General features: G+C 43.2%; 1 protein-coding gene across 4 annotated transcripts in view; it reads left to right on the plus strand.

The window, feature by feature from the left end:
• Positions 1 to 19,121, plus strand: part of ERCC1 (ERCC excision repair 1, endonuclease non-catalytic subunit) — a 1,099,273-nt gene that overhangs the window by 354,291 nt on the left and 725,861 nt on the right. For all 4 annotated transcript variants that reach the window (XM_044084339.1, XM_044084340.1, XM_044084337.1 and 1 more), the window contains one exon: positions 7,904 to 8,003. In XM_044084339.1, the coding sequence (XP_043940274.1) occupies positions 7,904 to 8,003 (100 nt within the window). The remainder of the gene's footprint in view (positions 1 to 7,903; positions 8,004 to 19,121) is intronic.

Consider the following 19,121-nt stretch of genomic DNA (forward strand, 5'->3'; position numbering starts at 1 on the left):
CTGTAAACCTTCAGAATGCTTATTACCATATAAAAATGGACAAGAGTTCCAGGAGGTATCTGCACTTCGGCTGGGAGCCAGTCATTTTCAATTCAGAGTGCTGCCCTTTGGACTCACCACAGCCCCCATGGTGTTCACCAAATGCATGGCAGTTGTTGCAGCTCATATCAGACTGCTAGGATTTCGGGTATTTCCTTACCTCGATGACTGGCGCCTTACTGCTACCATCAGGCATAAGTTAGAACGGACAAGAGACTACACTCTACACCTCTGTGCATCTCTAGGCATAACCGTAAACTACGAGAAGTCAAGCTTACAACCTGCTCAGCAATTAAGATTTTATCGGAGCCCACTTAAACAATGTTTCAGGAATAGTTTCACTCCCTCCAGAAAGACTTCAACACATCAGATCACAAGTCAGACAGATTCTGCAAAACCAAAGGGTTCCAGCAAGACTAGTCCTACAAACATATTAGGCTCCATGGCAGCACCAATCACTCTTGTTCCCCAAACAAGGTATCACATGTGAATTTTGCAGTGGTTACTTGCTTCCCAATCGTCTCTGATACACCTATCAGTGTCTCACTTAATCTTGATTACCAGTCACTGAAAACAGGATCTCATGTGGTGGCTGCACTCCGATCAAATTCTCTTGGGTCGGCCATTCATTCTTCCCCAGCCCCAAGCCATAATGACCATGGATGCTTCCCAGATGGGTTGGGGTGGCATTATCTCGGAAGGACAGCCCAAGGCACGTGGTCCCAACTAGAGACCAACTTGCACATCAGTGTTCTGGCGATGAGGACAGTGCTATTTGCATTGCAAGCATTCCAAGACGTCCTTCCTCTGGCTATCCAGATGGACAACATCTCTGTAGTCTGGTACATCAGCAGACAAGGGGGAACCAAATCTTACCCATTGTGTTGAGAAGCCCTCAAAGTTTGGCATTGGGTGATTTCTTCCAACTGCTTTCTCTCAGCAACGCACATTCTGGGGAGCTCCAATCTGATAGCAGACAAGCTGAGGAGAACCATTCTCATGCCTCATGAGTGGTCTCTCAATCCTGTGGTGGCGAAGGAGATTTTTCGGCGCTGAGACCAACCTTGCTGTGACCTTTTTGCGTCCCCCTAAACAACAAGTGCAGCAGTTACTTTGCCTTAATACCTCCCCCCGGGGAAGTCACCTAGAAACGCTCTTCTCCACACTTGGCCCCCCGACTCCTTTGATATCCCAGTTTCTAAAGAAAACCTAAAGGATGGAGAATTCAGTAATCCTCATTGCCCCTTTCTGGCCTCGACGGCTGTTATATTCTTGGCAGGATATAACCCATAAAGGTTAAGGCTGTGTTTTTGTGTTTTTGTGTTTTTGTGTTTTTGTGTGTGTGTGTGTGTGTGTGTGTGTGTGTGTGTGTACATATATATATATATATATATATATATATATATTTAAAACAAATGTATATGTGTGTGTGTGTGTGTGTGTGTGTGTGTGTTTATATATATATATATATATATATATATATATATATATATAGATAGATATATATATATATATATATAGATAGATATATATATATATATATATATATATATATATATATATATATATATATATAGATATATATATATAGGTTCATAGGTAGGTACTAGGCTAACTGAGCCTCTGTCAAGAAGAGTCAATGAAGTGATCCTGTGGGTGTATTTTCTGTTACCCATCCACTCATCAAGGTTTCTCTTGAAGAGTGTTAGCGAGGTTCTCTGCCTAATGTAGTTAGGAATTTTGCTCCAAAGCATGGGGAGTCTCTGTGACTGGAATCTATCCCTCCAGCATGTTCTATTTATTGTTGTGGTGAGGTTTAGCTCACTAGAGCGAGTGGCTCGCAGTGACTTGGATTTCTTTAGGTGGGGCATGTCCATCAATTTTGAGTTGGACATGGCTTTGTAAGTCAGGCAGAGATCACCTCTGATTAAGCGATATGCCACTGAGTACAGCTGGAGTTTTTCCAGTCGGGCTGCATAGGACATATGTTTGAGGCCAGTAATCCTCTTGGTGAGGTACTTTTGTGGCCTTTCCAGTTGTTGGAAGTGTCTTGTGAGGAACATCCCAAACGGGGGATTGTACTCTATGATGAGTCTGATGAGTGACGAGTAGAAGGGCACTATAACCTCTTTATTTGTAGATGCAAACCCTTTAGTAATTAGATGGGCTACACAGAAGGATTTCTTAACTACTTTGGCAATATGATTGTCAAAGGAGAGATTACTGTCTACCTGGGTCCCCAGATCTCTTATTACCTCTTCTGTATTAAAGGGGCTGCCACCTATGTGGTAATTTATGGGTGTTTTGTTTTTCCCAAATGGGCTGACTATGCATTTTTGGCATTTAGCTTGAGACCATGACTTTGACACCAGGTGTCCGTCTCAGTAAGGCCCTTTTGGAGAATGTCCATGTCAGTCAGAGAGACAGTTATGGCTTCCAGTTTGCAGACATCGGCGAACTTGGTTAGCCATAGTCCTCCTGTGTTTGCCTGTACTTCTGAAAAGTATATGCCGAACAGTAGGGGTCCCAGGACCGAGCCTCGTGGGACACCACTTGTGACTGGTTTAGAGTTGGACCTGGAGCCCGCTATTCTTACAGTGTGAGTTCTATCTGTAAGCCAGTTGGCAACCCATCTCGTGACGTAGGGGTTTATGTTCAGCCTGGTGAGTTTTTCTATAATTCTCGAGTGGGGAATGGTGTCAAAAGCCTTGGCAAGGTCAAGGTAGGCTGTGTGAACTGCCTTCCCCTCATCTATGGCCTTGGTGACTGTCCCAAAGAAGTTAACCAGGTATAATAGGCATGATCTGCCCTTAACAAAGCCGAACTGGGTCGGGTCAAGTGTTTGGAAGTTCCCAATGTCTTTGTTAATTAGTTGCATGATGATGCGCTCCATAGCCTTGCAGACCAGACTAGTCAGGCTTATGGGGCGATAGTTACCAGGGTCAGCTGTGGCCCCCCCCCCCCTTTGTGGAGCGGAATAACCGTTGCTGTGCACCATTCTATAGGCACGTAGCCTGTGGAGAGGCTGAGGTTGAACAGTGTGTTTAGGTGGGGGGGTTAGTTTGTTCTGTAGTTCGTGCAAGACGCAGCCTGGGATACCATCTTGCCCCACTGACGCTGTGCTTTTGGCTTTTGAAAGGGCTGTGTTCACCTGTGCGTCTGTGATTTCTGGGACACTACACTTTTCCGGTACTGTTGTGGGCCCTTTTGGGGGTGAGAGGGGGGTGAAGTTTGCACTGAATCTATCTGCCAGGATGTTGGCAATATCAGTGGGTTCAGTATATTTTGTGGTATTTTGCACTAGCTCAGAGCATATCTGCAAGTTGCCACTTAGATTCTTGACATAGCTAAAGAAGGCTTTGTGGTTATCTTTTGAATCCTTGGCTATTTTTCTTTTGAAGTTAGCCTTGGAGGATTTTATGAGGGACCTTAGTTTCTTACTGATACTGATCAGGGATGTCTTTCCTTCTTGGGATTAGCTTTTTTTCTGAACTAGTTTCCTCCTTCTATTGTATAGCCTGTTTATGGCAGGGGTCCACCAGACTGGTTTCCTTCTCTTAGGGGAGTGAGTCATGGTTTTGCTAGGGATCCATGCATCCTTGTAGGTGCTCATAGAATGCATTTGTAAAGGTTCCTGCATCTTGGACACTGTTATCCTTTAGCGTGGGGACTGTGAAACTTACCATCTCTGCCTTAAGTAAGGTGAAGTTTGCTATAGAAATGTTTTTCACTGTGGTTTCCTTGGTTGGAGATGGTGGTGTGGTGTGGACATCCAGACTGATTAGTTTATGGTCTGATCTAACCAGTGACGGGTTGACCTCTGGTGTGGAACACCTGTCGCCCATGTTGGTGATGACCAGGTCCAATATGTTTTCACCTCTGGTAGGGGAGTTTACCAGCTGACCCAGGGCATTTGAGTTGATAAATTCCAGGAAGCGCTGGACCTGGGAGTTTGTACTTGAGTAGTTTTTCCAGTTAACTTAGGGTATCAGGGTGTTCGGTAGGACCTTCATGTTTTCTAGTGTCTCCAGAAAGACGGAGTGGTGGTCCTGGGTCATGGAGGGTGACCTGTAGCAGGCCACAATTTGCATTGCAGATTTGCCTGATGTTAGTTGCACATGGATGATCTCGGAGGTGGTATGCTGCGCCACTAACCTGGAGGTGTAGGTATCCTTGATGAATATGGATACACCCCCTCCTTTTGTGTTTCCGTCCATGTTCTGTGGCCAAAATGTGTGGTATGAGTTGTAGCCCGGTAGTGCTGGGATGCTCTGTGGAGCCATGAACCAGGTTTCAGTTACTGCACAGATGTCGACGTTCTCCATACTGAGGAGTGCTTCAAGCGCGTGCATTTTGAGATTTAAACTCCTGGCGTTGAGTAGCATAACCCTCGTTTTTTTATTTGTGCTGTTTACGGAGGTGGGTTTGACTTTTGAGCCTTGCCTAAAAAAGGCACTATGGGGGCAGCAAGAGCCTTGGCCAGTATTCGAAAGCCTAGGGGTGACAGGTGCAAGCCGTTTCTTGCGAAGCAACGAGGCCTGTCGAGCATGTCGTCCCAGGCTGACAGACACTGGATCCCTTTTGAATGACACCAGAAGCTTAGCCAATTGTTGAAATTGGTCATTTTTTCTTTATACTACGGTATCATTATTGGTGAGGGCAGGATGCTACTAAGGGTCATACCCGCCTGGGCTACATGATCAGAGAGCTCTTCCATGTCTCTTTTCATGTAGTCCAGGGAGGTATGTCTCAGGTCATTCACACCAACATGAACAATAACAGAGTCATATTTGTACTTGTTCTGGAGTGACCTGAGTGCTTGTGTTATGTGGCGGATTCTGGCTCCCGACAGGCAGCTAACAGTAACCTTCTCCTTGTCCAGCCTAGTGAGTGGGACGTCAGTGTGCCTGACTATAGAGTCGCCTATTGCTAGTGTGTTAGGTATGTTATTTCACCTTAAGGGCTGTGATTGTGTGACACACTGATTTTGTGTTTTATGTGTTGTCTGGTTTGTGATGGGAGGTGCAGATTTTTTGGGTGTCTGCTTTGGAGGTCTGTGATGCTTTTGCAGGTTTTTGTTTAGAGCCTCCAAGTATGATTTTGTGTATTTATGTGTATGTTTGCCAGTGCTGGTTTAGTACGTCTGTGTGAGGCTGGAGGTGTGATGCAAGTGTTAACCTTCTCATGATTGCCTCTTCCAGTCTTGGGTGGAGAGCTTAGCCACCAATTTAGATATATAATTGCATCTCTCGCACATGTTAATGTTTTTTGGTAGGAGGAGAGGGTTGTCTGTGTACATGAGGCAGTTGTAACATTGCTTCAGGATGCCCAGGTTCACCAGCTGGACTGTAGAGTATACCTGAAATTGCCCTTTGGTCATGCCTGAATAGTAGGGTGAGCTGCTTACTCGCTTGGTTGGTGAGGGGTGATTAATGAGCCTTGCCCTGCTGGGCAATCAAGTGTCAGGGTATATTAGTGCTTGCTATTAGGTCTGAGCAAGTGCTGGACTGTAGGATGCTTTTTAAGTGCATAGGTTGAGAGTTGGACTACTTTCAAGGGAAAAAACTGAAGAGGAGACTTGGTGGAGCTGGGTAAATTTAGCCCTAGCTAACAGGCACTGCCCGGACATGCAAAACCGTGCAAATGCGGTTTTTACAGCAGGGAAATGAAAGAGATAGAAATTAGCCCAAAATGGCCTATAAATTACTAACTTCTGGGTTGGAACCACTCGTCCAGGGACAGATGGCTACTCATAGCTCCCTCTCTCACAGGTGAACAGAGAGACCTCCCTCTATCCAAGTAAGGTATGGGCAACTCAGGAAATTGTAACACAGCCCTGAATTCAGCACTAGCCTGAAAACTGGACTATACTAGCTTAGAAAGGTGGGAAACAAGGAAAACATTTTTTTGAAAAGATAAGGCAAAAAGTAAAAAATACACTTAAAACAGCTTTAGATGACTACAAGCAATCAGAAAAGGCTTTTAAACAAATTACCCAATTAACCAGTAAAAATATCTCAAAACTCAGCCCTGTTCCTGTAGTCTTCAATCGGATAAGTTCTGACTGCACACTCCTGCCACTGGGGTGCAGGGGACCCTTCTCCAAAAAAAGAAGGCCTGGATTAGTGCTCAAGTTATGCAAACAAAGCTTGATTCAGCAGGCCTGGATCTAGTCTATGCTACAGCAAACAAGGCACACCAATTTCAGTAAGAAACAGTTCAAGTATGCAGGCACTATAAGCCTTTAACCAGAAATTCCCAGCTCAGAAGGGCAGAGTCCAGCCTCTCCTCCCACAAGAGTGCAGACCTCGAACCTTCTTAATGTAAAATAACTGGCCTGAAGCCCAAATGCTTAAACCAGAACTAATACACTTTTAGAATAACAGACACTGAGCCTTCAGTCAGCAGTCCCCAACTTAGAAGGATGTAAGCTACCTGTCCTGCCACAACAGTGCAGACCACAAACCTTCTTAATATAAAACAACTGGTCTGAAGCCCAAGTGCTTAAACAAAAAGGATTAGAATGATAGTTACACCAAGCAGTAATAAATACAACTGAGTGCTTATGTGTGTGTGTATGTATATGTACACCATTTTTGCATCAGCTCGCTACATATATATATTTTCCCTGTTTGAGTGATGTAAAACTCAGTAGCCTGATTCTCCTCTTCAGTAAGCAAAAACACAGGCTAGTTTCTGATCTCTGCTGGAATTTGGAGCATTGATATGTTCTCCCTAAGATGTTTGCACCCCAAAACATTCATAGTAAAAAAGCAAGTAGACACAGCCTCATCATTCTCCGCAAAAGGAAATATTCAGTCTTCATTTTTTCCTTTTCTTAATCTAGCTAGTTTCAGTGGTAATCCAAGCAGTACTGGAAAACAGGAATGGACCTTCACAAGGAAGCAAGCAAACACCCAACCTGAAAAAAATGTGTGAAGCTGCTGTTATATTAACCTCCGGTCATTTAAAAGAAAGATTGCTGTTATCTAAATCTTTTTTTTTCTAAGGTTGAGTTCACTTGAATAGCTAGTACATTTCTATGCTCAGTGGGTTTTTTGCATTGTTTATGTCCTTATGTGCAGATTGTGATTACTAGTTTTTGGTATTTAATCAGAGAAAAATCAGCAGTTTAACATTATGAATGGCTTTTAATCTTTGAGTCTGTGTCTGTGTTTAGCTTCCTGTGCACCTTCCAGATAAGTAGCTGCATTGTCATTTGGAAAAATGAATAGTTATTCATTTGAGTGGTTCTGGGTTTGAGGTAACAAAGTGTAAATGTGCTTTTGCACAAAAGGTTGCATCAGATCAATAATGTGCAAAAAGTTCTTAATGTGAAATCTAGAGCCTTGTGGATATTTTGGTTGACCTGCTGGCCTAGAGGGTGACAAGTAGCCACACCACTGGTAAATCATTTTTCAGATGTCTGTGGAGAATAGAGGATAGGAGAAGCAGGGAACAACTTGCCACTCAATTCTTCATTTTATCTCCACCATTGCCCATCTTCTAAGTACTGGAATAGTTGCAGCAGGACAGAGCTGTAGACACATGTAAAATTAGCCAGTCTTTTAGGGAATTGCAGGCTTATATGGGGGTGGCTCAAGCAGGGCATTAAATGAAAACTAGCCACCCTGCATGACCAGGACTTGACACCCATGTCCTCCAAACCCTTGCTGTATTTGGAAATTTATGGCTGAATTGAGCAGTTGTAGCTGTGCTGGTCACAAAGTCACCAGTCAGAAGAGTGGATGGTAGGAGAGATTACAAAAGTAGTAAAATAATTAAAAAACAGAATTGTGTGAATGTAGAATAATCTTGTAAGACTTTATTATACAGAACTAAATTGTTTGCTCCATCTCTGCAGCTTGCGGTACCACAACCTGAATCCAAATTATATTCATGATCGTCTGAAACAGTTGGGGCAGTCATATGCGCTGAAGGTCCTGTTGGTCCAAGTGGATGTGGTAGGCATCTTATAGTGAAGCATTTTCTGTTAGTACTTCAGTGAAATCTTATACTTTTGTTTCATATGTTTACATTTTATAAAAGTCTGTTTTTTTGTTATTGCATTGCATATTTTCCTGTATTAAAGTAAACCAGTAAGTAATTGCTGTCCCTTATTGCGTGACCATCTAGAGTACCTACATACTAGACAAAAGACAGCTTTTAATATCTACCATATGTATAGCAGGATAACTGAGCAATGACCAGTAGCTCAATATAGTGCTGTCCCACTAGTATAGAAACTAGATATATGCTCATAATACAAGTCACTATAGCTCAGAAGTTGACTGACCACCAAATGATCAGCCAGAGAAGGGGAGAAGGAAGGAATTATCATTTGGAGGATGTCTTCATTCTCTGGAGATGTAAGAATATGCACTTCCTTGTCCATTGTTTCAGCCTTAGGCGTGCAAGAAAAAATAGTCTGTGGTATGTATGATGTAGCCTGATTATGCTCACACACATGGGAATGTGCTGTACTTGGAGTGTATTGCATGCTCATCCTTGTAGGGGTAACTGTATAATTCAAAAGCTCTCTCTGTTTTTTTTAAGTTGGTAATCCATTGTTAACCTTGACCTGCTCCTTTCCCATTGGCTTATAACTATGGATGGCTGGTAATCATTAGTGACCTTCAGACCCAGTGCTGCTGTTAAGCTAAAAGAGGCATTAGTTAGTATGGCCATGGTTGGGAGAAGAAGACCAAAATATTGTAGAAGTTCCCAAAAAGTAAAAAGATCATGAAGTAGAAAAAAAAAAAAAGATTGCAGTATCCGGTGGAACCCTACCAGTCTGCTGAACTTTCACGCTGGATACCATTTGGTCAAATGTTAATCACTGAAAAATGCTTTTAGTGAAAAAGAATCTTTTTTTTTTTTTTTTTTTTTTAGAAGGTAAGTCTTCCTTTAACCTCAGTGTGGAGCAAGAACCACACACACACACCTTGTGCATACCAACTTCTCAGTCACTCAACAGCAGCTAAATTGTAACCTCAGTGATCTTTGAAAGTAATTTTCAGTGATTAATATTTAAGCTAGTGCCATTCTGCCTGAATGCATTCAGCAGATTGACTGGGTCCCATATTGATTATGCTATGTACACTAAAGTTTGATATAAGAGAAATTTCAACTAGTCCCTCCTACTCACTGCTCTTATTACAATTGCTTTTTTCATCTGGAACTCTGTTGTGAAGCAATTGATGTTGGATGAAAGCTGTAATGATAGCTTCATCACATTTTCTCTTTGGGCAGTATAAAGTGTTGGCACACATTTACCAGCGTGAAAATGTTTATTATAGTCTTGGACTTCAGATAACATCTGAATTCTGCACATAACTTAAAATGTTCATGCGCATCTTAACAATTATACTGAATGGCTGTTATACATTCCTGAACTGAACAGTTTTGTGTCTCTCCGAAATGTTGACTTTGTATTGCAGATCTCTGATCATATTACTGACTGTGAAACTTCTTTGCTTAGGTGCAGTAGACTAATTTGTAAGCTTTTATTGGAAAGACTATATTTTTAAAAATTAATGGTATTTGGGGGTGCAGATCATTTGCAAACACAATATTTAACCATTGATACTTGGCTTGGTATATGGTATAACTCACTAAGTATAAGACGTGGTATATGGTATACCTCAATAAATATAAGGTGGTGTAAGTTACACCACTTTACTGCATTGAATAACATGATTATCATCATTGCATTGCACTAGTGCTTTAAAAGAAGAAAACATGTTGCATAGCATGGAAACGTAAGGTGTTAAGTAAAGTAACTGTAACTTAAAACCTCCCTTGTCTCTGAGAAACTGTACTTTAAACTTTAATTTCCATGACAGGTAATTCCTTGGGTTAAACTTTAATTTCCATGACAGGTAATTCCTTGGGACTGTTCAGCAGCCACACTGAGCCTTCAGGACACTAGGGCACATGCCTCATTCTTTGTCAGTCTATCATATGTTTCTTTTCTCATGATCACAGAATGCACTGAATTATTTTGCCACATGTTAATTCCGTTTTGTTACCTATTTCCAGTTGTAACTTAATTTTAGTTAAATTGGTATATTTAATGGCAGTGGCCAGGGAAGAGCCATGTTAGCAGGTTATGATGATCTACTCGCAGTATCTTTTGGTCACATTTGAGAACAGTGTTGCAAGGGATACATGTAGGATTCAGCAAGAGAGTTTGTTCAGACAACCCTCCAGATTACTTTTTGGGCTACCAGCAAATATGTAGGAATCAGTTTTGCCTATTAGCTCAGTCAAACTGTGAGTACCATCTGGCAAATATCCCTAAAGATGCATACAAAATAGGACTGTTTATCCTTTCCCATGTGCTGAAATTCTAAAATTTCCTTTTCAGACATGAGTATCCAGTTAATCTTGGGTGCCATGTAAGGCTTGTGTAGTAGCACATTTTGCTTGATTGCTAAGCTGTTTGCCTCAAACCCAGCTTTGTGTTGGTCTTTGGGGGGCTTCTGCAATGTATAACTGTTTGAATTTTCTGTTTTGATATCTTCTTTTTGGTACAATTCTGGATTCTTTTGTTTTTAACACTTTTTTGTTTTGGTTTCATTTTTTATATTATGAAAGGTGCATTCATCCATAATTTGTCAGTTGAACAATTTTGTGCTTGATGCCTGAAATGTTGAAGTCAACTTTGCAGATGTTCTTGAGTACCAGATCATGAATCAGTGCAGCCTGTATTTCCTGGGAGGGGAGTATAATGTGAAGCATTGCTTATAAGTGCCCCCACTTACCTGTGCATTCACAGGAAGAGGAAAGAAGACCTACATCAGTTTCTCTAAAGATGAGACTTTAACCAGCTTTTGACCAGCAGTAGCACCAATTGTATGCTCATTGATTGTTGCTTGACCGATAGGAGAAGGGAGCAGAGTCAGAGATCAGACATCAGCCAAAATCATGTGCTAGGTCTGTCCTCAAGGCATTTGTGCATTCCATGTGAGCCACGAGTTCCCCTGTGATGGCAAGGAGTCAGTTTTGCACCGATTTTGTTACATTTGTAGGAACATGAGAAGTTAACCACTTTAGATCACCTGAAGTCTGGGCACACCACCTACTCAGATGAACCAGTCTTGGAAGTCTCCAACAAAACAAAGACATACTGATGGAAGTCTGTATCAGAGAGTCTTCCCCATCCCACCCCCCACCACACGTGACGTGCAGCTTACTGGCTAGAGTTAAGGTCCTTCTAAGCCACCTGAGCCCTCTAAGACATTGCCAGATGTTTGACATGCTTTTATTCTTTGATGTTTATTACTTTTCCTTATGACTGAAGGAGCATACCCTTTAGGAATATGAAATAGCACCTTAGCTGCTTCCTCATGACTTGGCACCACTTTTAGTGTGAACTCCCGGACTACTGGTGACATTTCTCTCAGCATCTATCTTTATGCCCCATATTGATGCTAGTTGTAAGGCATAGTCTCACTCAGTTTCCTGTGGGGAGTTCTTGGACACAGAGGTTCTTCTGTCTGAAACAGACAAGAATAACAAAACCTTATCCTTCCAATAGCTCCCTTCCAAACCACTCCTCCTTTGAGACTATGCTAAGACTCTTTAAATTCACTGACGGCTGGCCTTCCTGTCATGGAGCATATCTTGTAGGATGGGATTTATGCAGTCAGGAAACATCCAGATCTAGCTCCCTCTAATCACTCCCCCAAGAAGTGAAAATCCTCTGTTATAATGAGGTGGCATCCTCATCAAGCATATAATCTTTAAGTCTAACATAGATCCCAAAGACCACCACACCTTACCACCTGATAAGGAGCCTAAGGTTTTGAATAGGATAAGATTGGTCAACCCTTAGTTATATATCTCATTTTAACAGATTCTAGTCTTCCTCAGTGAATCTTTCTCTGGCAGATCTGTCAGACCTGAAGGAGTGTGGTTTTAAGCAGGCTATGGAAAACATCCTTACTACAGCCTCTTCATTTGCTTTCATGTGGCCTACTGTAATTTCGACTTCCGATTCTATTGCTAGAGCTACAGGCTTTGCTGTGCAATTCTGTCTGGTGGTATTATTTGGGCTATACTCCGTGTCAGTACAAGGGGCCTTCCTGTATTTCCCCCTCATAGGTTGATATTCCCCTTGGATAGGACTCCTGGTACTGGGTCAAAGTCTTCTGAAGGATGAAAGACATATTGATCACAGCCAGACCACTTTTCTGAGAGGCTGGGGACAGCCTGTTAACTATCAAGTGTTGTCACCTCCTTGATAGTTTTGTTTGTTTCCAAGGAAAATGCTTCAGCTGCACCAGTAGTTGCAGTCCTGACTAACATGCAGGACTTCCTGTTTGATACCAATTGAGTTGCCGAAGTTTGGAGAGACATCACTCCAGACTGACGAAATTCAGACAAACACTGACTGTACTCCCAAGAGAAGACAGTAGATTGTTTTTATTCTTTTGGAGAAAGGCTAGTGGTGTCACTCCTGTTTTTCTTGGGACAAGAGGCTTCTTTCCCAATTTAAGCTACAGCAACTTCATTGAGTACAAAGGCAACATTAAGTTCTAGATGGTAAATCAGTAGGCTGTCATGTCTCTACTGCCTCATTGCACCTAGAGGGTACTGCTGGAAATGTTGAATACTTTTGGCTCATTTCTGTATAGTTTCAGTCATGGGGGAGGGTGGTCCTTCATTTCATTTAGAGTGGGCATCATTTTTTATCTGATGTTGTCAATCTTCAGTCATCCTTGACCTTTGGGTACTCTGTTCTGATCCTCAGAACTGGCTCCGCCATTGTACAGCTTGCGCCAGCCAAAAACTCTTGAGCTAAGAATCTACCCACAGTACCCCTCTCCATATCACCTCAGATCTCGTTTGCCACTCTTGTCACAAAATGCGTCAACTTTCTCTCTCGCAGCTAAGTAAAATTTCTTTATTTTTTGAAAGTTGATCTCATCCTTTTCTATTAATTTATATTTGTATTTCTATTCTATTTGTCTCGGCCTGTTTTTTGTTCCTGGTTGAGTGAGTGTTTATTTCCCATACCTTACGGTATTCTATCTACCTTTGCTGGTAGCACCCCATCCCTCCCTTTTCCTCCTCTATCTCATTAGGTAGCTCTCTGTCTTACCATAGTTGGTAATTTCTTTCCCTTTGCTAGTCTTTTGGTATCTCTTTGTACCATTGTTGGTAGTTTTTCCCTTCTGTCCTTTTTGCATGTGTGTGAGACTGTGTTCCTGCCAGTTGACTCCTGTCCTTCCCTTTGTTGACATGGCTGAAAAACCAAAAGGATGGAAGATGCCCATTTCCGATGGGCAATCTTCCTGTGTAAATTGTCTGGGCTCAGCCCATGTGAATCAGGAATGTTCGGTCTGCCAGGCCTTCAGTAACCGGGCCTTGGTTGAGCACAAAAATAAATTGGTATTGAAAGGGCTAATTAAGTCTTCCTTCAAAGAAGTCTTATCCAAGACTGTTTCATCACCCTCTAAATCAGACCATGGTATGAAGAAAAGTCACTTGGTGCTGATTTCTCCTTCGGCACTGGTGTCTAAAAAGCATAAGCCTTTTGTCCCCTCTACATCTACTGAACCGAAGGCTAAGGTTCCAAGAGTGTTGGAACAGACAACCTCCTTGGTACCGGTTACTACTACGACACCACAAACATCGGTGCTGGTCTCGTCGGCACCGACTTTTTTAGTTTGCCGAGACCTCCCCTACTGCACCACAGCAGACATTGCCCGCCCCCTCATTGCCAAAATCAGAATTAATGTATTTACCCGAGACAGGATATTCACCTTCTATCGACCCCATTAATGGGGCAACTTCCCAGTCCTTTCTTAGAAAGGCCAGAATCCCCATCTGGATTATCTGCCCATTCTTTCAGGAGTCTAATAGAAGTGGACATCGTGAGGTTGGTGGATCAGCTCCTAGTGGCCAGGGATCTTTCTGTTTCCTTGCAGATCCCTCTCCCCTCTGGAGTTGGGTCGCTTTCTCCCTGGATTCCAACAAATCTTCCTTCTCTAACCTCAGATGGCTTAGAGCTTCCCACTCCGATCCCTCTGGTCCCAGTTGCTCTGGTACTGACAGCCTTTCTGCCTTAGGTCCCAGGATCTACCCGGACTTTTTTAGTTCCTTTGGAACCGGCAGACTCCCGGGGCAGTAGCTCCACTGTGAGATGTTCTTCATGTTTCACTGTTGCAGTTACATTTAGGTAATCTGCTGGCAGGTTGCCCTCAGTCAGCCTGAATAACTAAGTCTTGGGTCCTGCGTCGGTTGCTGTCTCCTCTTCCATGACGTCAGGTCATCAGGGGTATAAAACATGCAGCCGACGCCATTTTAATCAGTCTTTCTTGCCGCGTGGTGCCCGAAGCAGAAGCAGTTCGCAAGTGCCAGTCGGCCGACTCCTGAAATGTTCGTTTTCAAGTTTCAGAACCGAAGTCTTCAAACTAAAGCTAAGTACCCCATTGGGGAAACTTTTTCTTGCTTCTTACCGATGTCAGTAAAAGTTAATAATTGCATTACTTGTGGGAAGCAAATACCTCATAAGGATTTTCATTTGTACTGTATTCCTTGCCTAGGCCCTGAACACAACGTGCCTTGCTGTCAGTTTGTGCTAAATTTAACCAACACACTATTAAGCGTCAGTATATTTTTGCTTCTAAATATTTTGGTTCAAGATTTAACTACCCTGAAATGTCGTCGGATTGGCTAAATTTAACCAACACACTATTAAGCGTCAGTATATTTTTGCTTCTAAATATTTTGGTTCAAGATTTAACTACCCTGAAATGTCGTCGGTTAGCAATCCGACTACCGGAGTTCACAAAAAATGCAAGGAAAAAGACAGAGACAGACCGTTGAGGTCCAAAACCGACGACGAAGCTTCTCCTAAGCCAGTCGCTGGTTCGCCGGTACTCAGTGAGGCACTTTCGCAGCCCCTGATACCCGCTACTTTTGAATCGCAGGCCTCTACCGAGACCCATTCGGAGTCTGGTATGCCGTGACATTCACAAAGTATTGAACCCGCGGATGTCTCTCCCTTGGATGAGTCCAGAGCCGCTGAGCAGGCACCGGCTTCTGAGGGTGTTTTCAGGCCTCAACATTTTTATATTAAACCGACACCATCAGCAAAAACAAGGCCAAAAACAACTCCTATATCTAAAAAAACGACTCGTGAGCCACGTGATCAGGCCCCTATGCCTAAAAAACAAATTATCAAAATGGCTGAGGATTTAATTACCTTGATCAAGGGTTCCCAACCCCCCCTACTAAGAGGCCTAGGCAAGGCACCGATTATGAATCTTCAGATCAGGTTTCCATTTCTTCTGATTCCTCTTCTGACCAGGAATTTTCTATTCCACCTTATGAGGATTCTGATGCAGAGGAATCCATCCCATCTGCATCTCCTCCTGAGGATTACTCTTTTGGAGAGTCTTTGCAGAGAGTCAGGACTTTTCTGAATCAAAAAAGAGGCTTAGGGATTTCCTTCTTCTCCCTCAGCATAGGCCTTTGGCAATACCTCCTGTATTAGACATTGCGGATGATGTGTTCTCGGAATCGAGCTTGGCTCCTGATTCCTTGTCTCTGGCTCCTAGTAAGCCAGACAGATATTACAGGGTTCCTGACCCCCACAAATTTCTTTTTAAAAGTCCTGCTGCTGATCCTGAGACTATTTCTCAGGGTCCCAATGGTGTTCAGGCTTCTACAGCCAAAAATCCTACCCCTTCTGATAGAGATTCCAGGGTGCTGGATAGATGGGGTAAGAAGGTGTATACGTCTGCAACCTTGGCAATCAGGGCTTTAAACTGCCAGTTTCATATGCTTAAATATCAACAGCATGTTATGGGCTTACTGAAACAGAAAATGATGTTGATTTCTGATTGTGTGGAAAATAGAGTTACAGGATTTATTGCATGCAGCAGAACAGGTTGGAAAGCATACTTTGCAATGTGGTTTTGATTCCTTGGTGGCCTCTTGTAGGGCCGCCGTTACTGGATCTGTGATAAGAAAGCATGCCTGGCTCAAGGAGCAAAATCTGCCTGATCTTGTTAAAGCTAAATTGTTGGATGCCCCTTTACAGCATGATACTCTGGTAATAAGGCAGAAGAGGTTTTAAAGAAAATGGAAGACAAAGCTAAATCTATGCAAACTGTAAAAGATTTTTTACAAGTGCAGCCACCCAGGTTCAGTAGGCACTGGCCTACTAAAAATTGGTCCTTTCCTGTGTCCAACAGAGCCACTCAGGGCAAACCCAGGTGCTCAAAAGGCTCCAGATATCAATCACAGGGATCTTACAGGTCAAAGCAATGGGGTGCCTCCACCTCCAAATCTGGAGGTAACAAAGCACAACTCTACAGTCAGCAATCTCAATGACTTTCCTCTACCATCTCCAAGCACTTATCTTTTGGCAGCCCCCTTGGGGGACAACTAGCACTTCATGCTCAAAATTGGCAGTTAATTACCCAGGACAAGTGGGTATTAAACATAGTATCCCAGGGGTAAAGATTTCATTTCCATACTTTGCCAATTCCAAACGGTTGGCCGAATCTGCTACAAAACCAGTGGGTAGAGGCCCAGAAACAAGTCATGTACCTCATGGATACGGGGGCTATTCAGCCGGTACCAGAAAAGGAAAAAAGACAAAGATTTTATTCAAGACTTTTCCTGTACTCAAAAAAGACAATTCATGGTGTCCAATACTGGACTTATTGATCCTGAACACGTTCCCGGACATTACAAAATTCAAAATGCTGACTTTACAACAGCTACTACCTATGCTAGGCAAGAGTGCTTGGTTAGTAACTCTAGACTTAAGAGGCATACCTGCATATCCCAATAAGGGAATCTTGCAGAAGATACCTCCGCTTCAAAGCAGGTTTTTTACATTACCAATTCTCTGCACTGCCCCTTGGCTTATCTACTGCGCCCAGGGTCTTTACAAAGTGCCTGGCACCAGTAATTGCATTCTGCAGACAAAGAAACATTAAAATGTATCCTTATCTGGACGATTGTCTCATTCATGCAGAGGACAAGGGCACTCTTCTTCATCATCTGGCGTTTGTAAAAAGGCTCCTAGCATGCCTAGGGTACACCATAAACGAAAAGAAATCACAACTGGTACCTTCTCAAATAATTACATTCCTGGGTGCAAGCTTGAATACAACTGCCAAGATGGCTTACTTCACGCCAGACAAACAACTGCAATTGACAACATACTTCAAACAAATTGCAACAAAAACCCAGTTATCTGCAAGACAAATTCTGCAGGCTTTGGGGTTCATGGCATCCTGCATTCTACTAATTCCATATGCGAAACTGCATATGAGGAAACTTCAGTGGTACCTAAAAAGTTTATGGGAGTCAACATTGCCACAGCCTGGAAACAATGATCCCTCTCATTCCCTGCCTACAACAGGAGATCTGACATTGTTAATCCTCGTTCATTCCTTACGCATGGGTATTGGTTCTGAGCTCGGAACCGAGCCGGCCATTTTCCAAGCTCGCGTCTGCTTCAAACTCTTGAGCTAAACTCTTACCCACAATCCCCCTCTCCCTGTTACCTCAGATTTCGTTTGCCGCATTGCCATCCGGTCGTGTCAAGCTACTTCTCTTGAGCGAATTACAGTCAATTGTTGTTTAATTGCTTTACAAATTACTTTTCTGTCAGAAAAGTTCATATTTTATTGTCTCTTACCCTATCGCATCTAGCATTCATAATTTCTTCAGGTTTTTCTGCTTTTTCCTTACTACTTTTACCGCAAGGTATTCTCTCTTTACCATCGTTGGTAATCTTTTTCCCTTTTCTCTATCATACCTTCGGCTACTCTCTTGTACGATTGTTGGTATTTTTCTATTAATTAATTTGCTGTCATGGCAGATAAAAAAGGTAGTCCGGGGTTTAAGCAGTATTCTGATTGTGGACACAAACTGCCTATTTCTGATGCACACTCTTTGTGTGTTTATTGTTTGGGAGCTTCCCATTTATCTGTTGAACCACCCTGTACTATATGTGAGAACTTTTCTAATAGAACTTTGTTGGAAAGGAAAAACAAGGTGATAGTGAAGGGACTTCTAAAATCTCCCTTTTCAGAGGCTATTTCTGGGTCGGAGGTCTCAACCCCTCCTAGAGCCCATAAGAAAATGGATGTTTCTACTAAGGCTAAATCTTTGCCTTGGTCCCCGGCTGGGGACTCCCACCAACCAAAACCTAAAAAGGCTACATTTTCGGCTCCGGAGATCTCTGTCAACCCCAATGCTTTCGGTGCCTAGACCCTTCAGCAACGAGGCCTTCGGCTCCATTAGTGATTTTGGCTCCGTCTTCTCCTGCAGCCTTCTATATATCGGCACCGAGGGGCTCCTCGGTTCAGACCATTACCACTGTATCGGCACCGACCATTCAGTCGGCGCAGACCTTGACTGCTTCGGCTCCGAGATCGTCCTCTGAACCGAAGCCTTTATTGTTGACTCCAGTTTTGTCGGTTCCAGCTTCGGCACCAACAACAGCTTCGACACCGATCCCTGTATCGGTGCAGACAATGACCTCGGCACAGATGACTTCTTTGGTACAGTCAACAGTAGTCCAGTCTCTCTCAGCACTGTTGTCCTCGGTGCGGTCAGATGAGATGGGCACCGAGTCTGCCTCTTCTGTGGGCAGGCCTGTTTCTCCCTCAGTCTCCGTGAGGTCCACTAGAAGCCTTTCTGAACATGATGTGTTGCTTCTTGTGGACCAGGTACTCTTGGCCAGAGGTATCCCACCCCTCAGGAACTATTCTTCTTTGGGAGGTGATCACCCATCTCCAAAGACCCCTTCTTTTTTCTCCTCCATCATTGCCTTTGAAGTCCATGGCTATAGCACAGCCTTCCCCTTCTGCGGTTCTCTTTATGGATCTCACTAAGGAACCGCAGTTACCTTCCTGGCAGGAAAGTTTTGCTACGACCCAGGATGTCAGCTGTGACACACATAGCTTGCTGCTCCACAGCCATCCAGGGACTCCGGGTCAGCAGCCTGAGCCACTTAGGGGAGGGGTGACCTCTGTCCTAGACATACACTCCTCTTTGGGTGGACCAGCCTTATAACTGATGGGGAAGGCTTTCACTGCTTCTGG

The sequence above is a fragment of the Protopterus annectens genome, chromosome 9.part0, assembly GCF_019279795.1.
Source record: "Protopterus annectens isolate FY-2018-M chromosome 9.part0, PAN1.0, whole genome shotgun sequence".
Classification (NCBI taxonomy): domain Eukaryota; kingdom Metazoa; phylum Chordata; order Ceratodontiformes; family Protopteridae; genus Protopterus; species Protopterus annectens.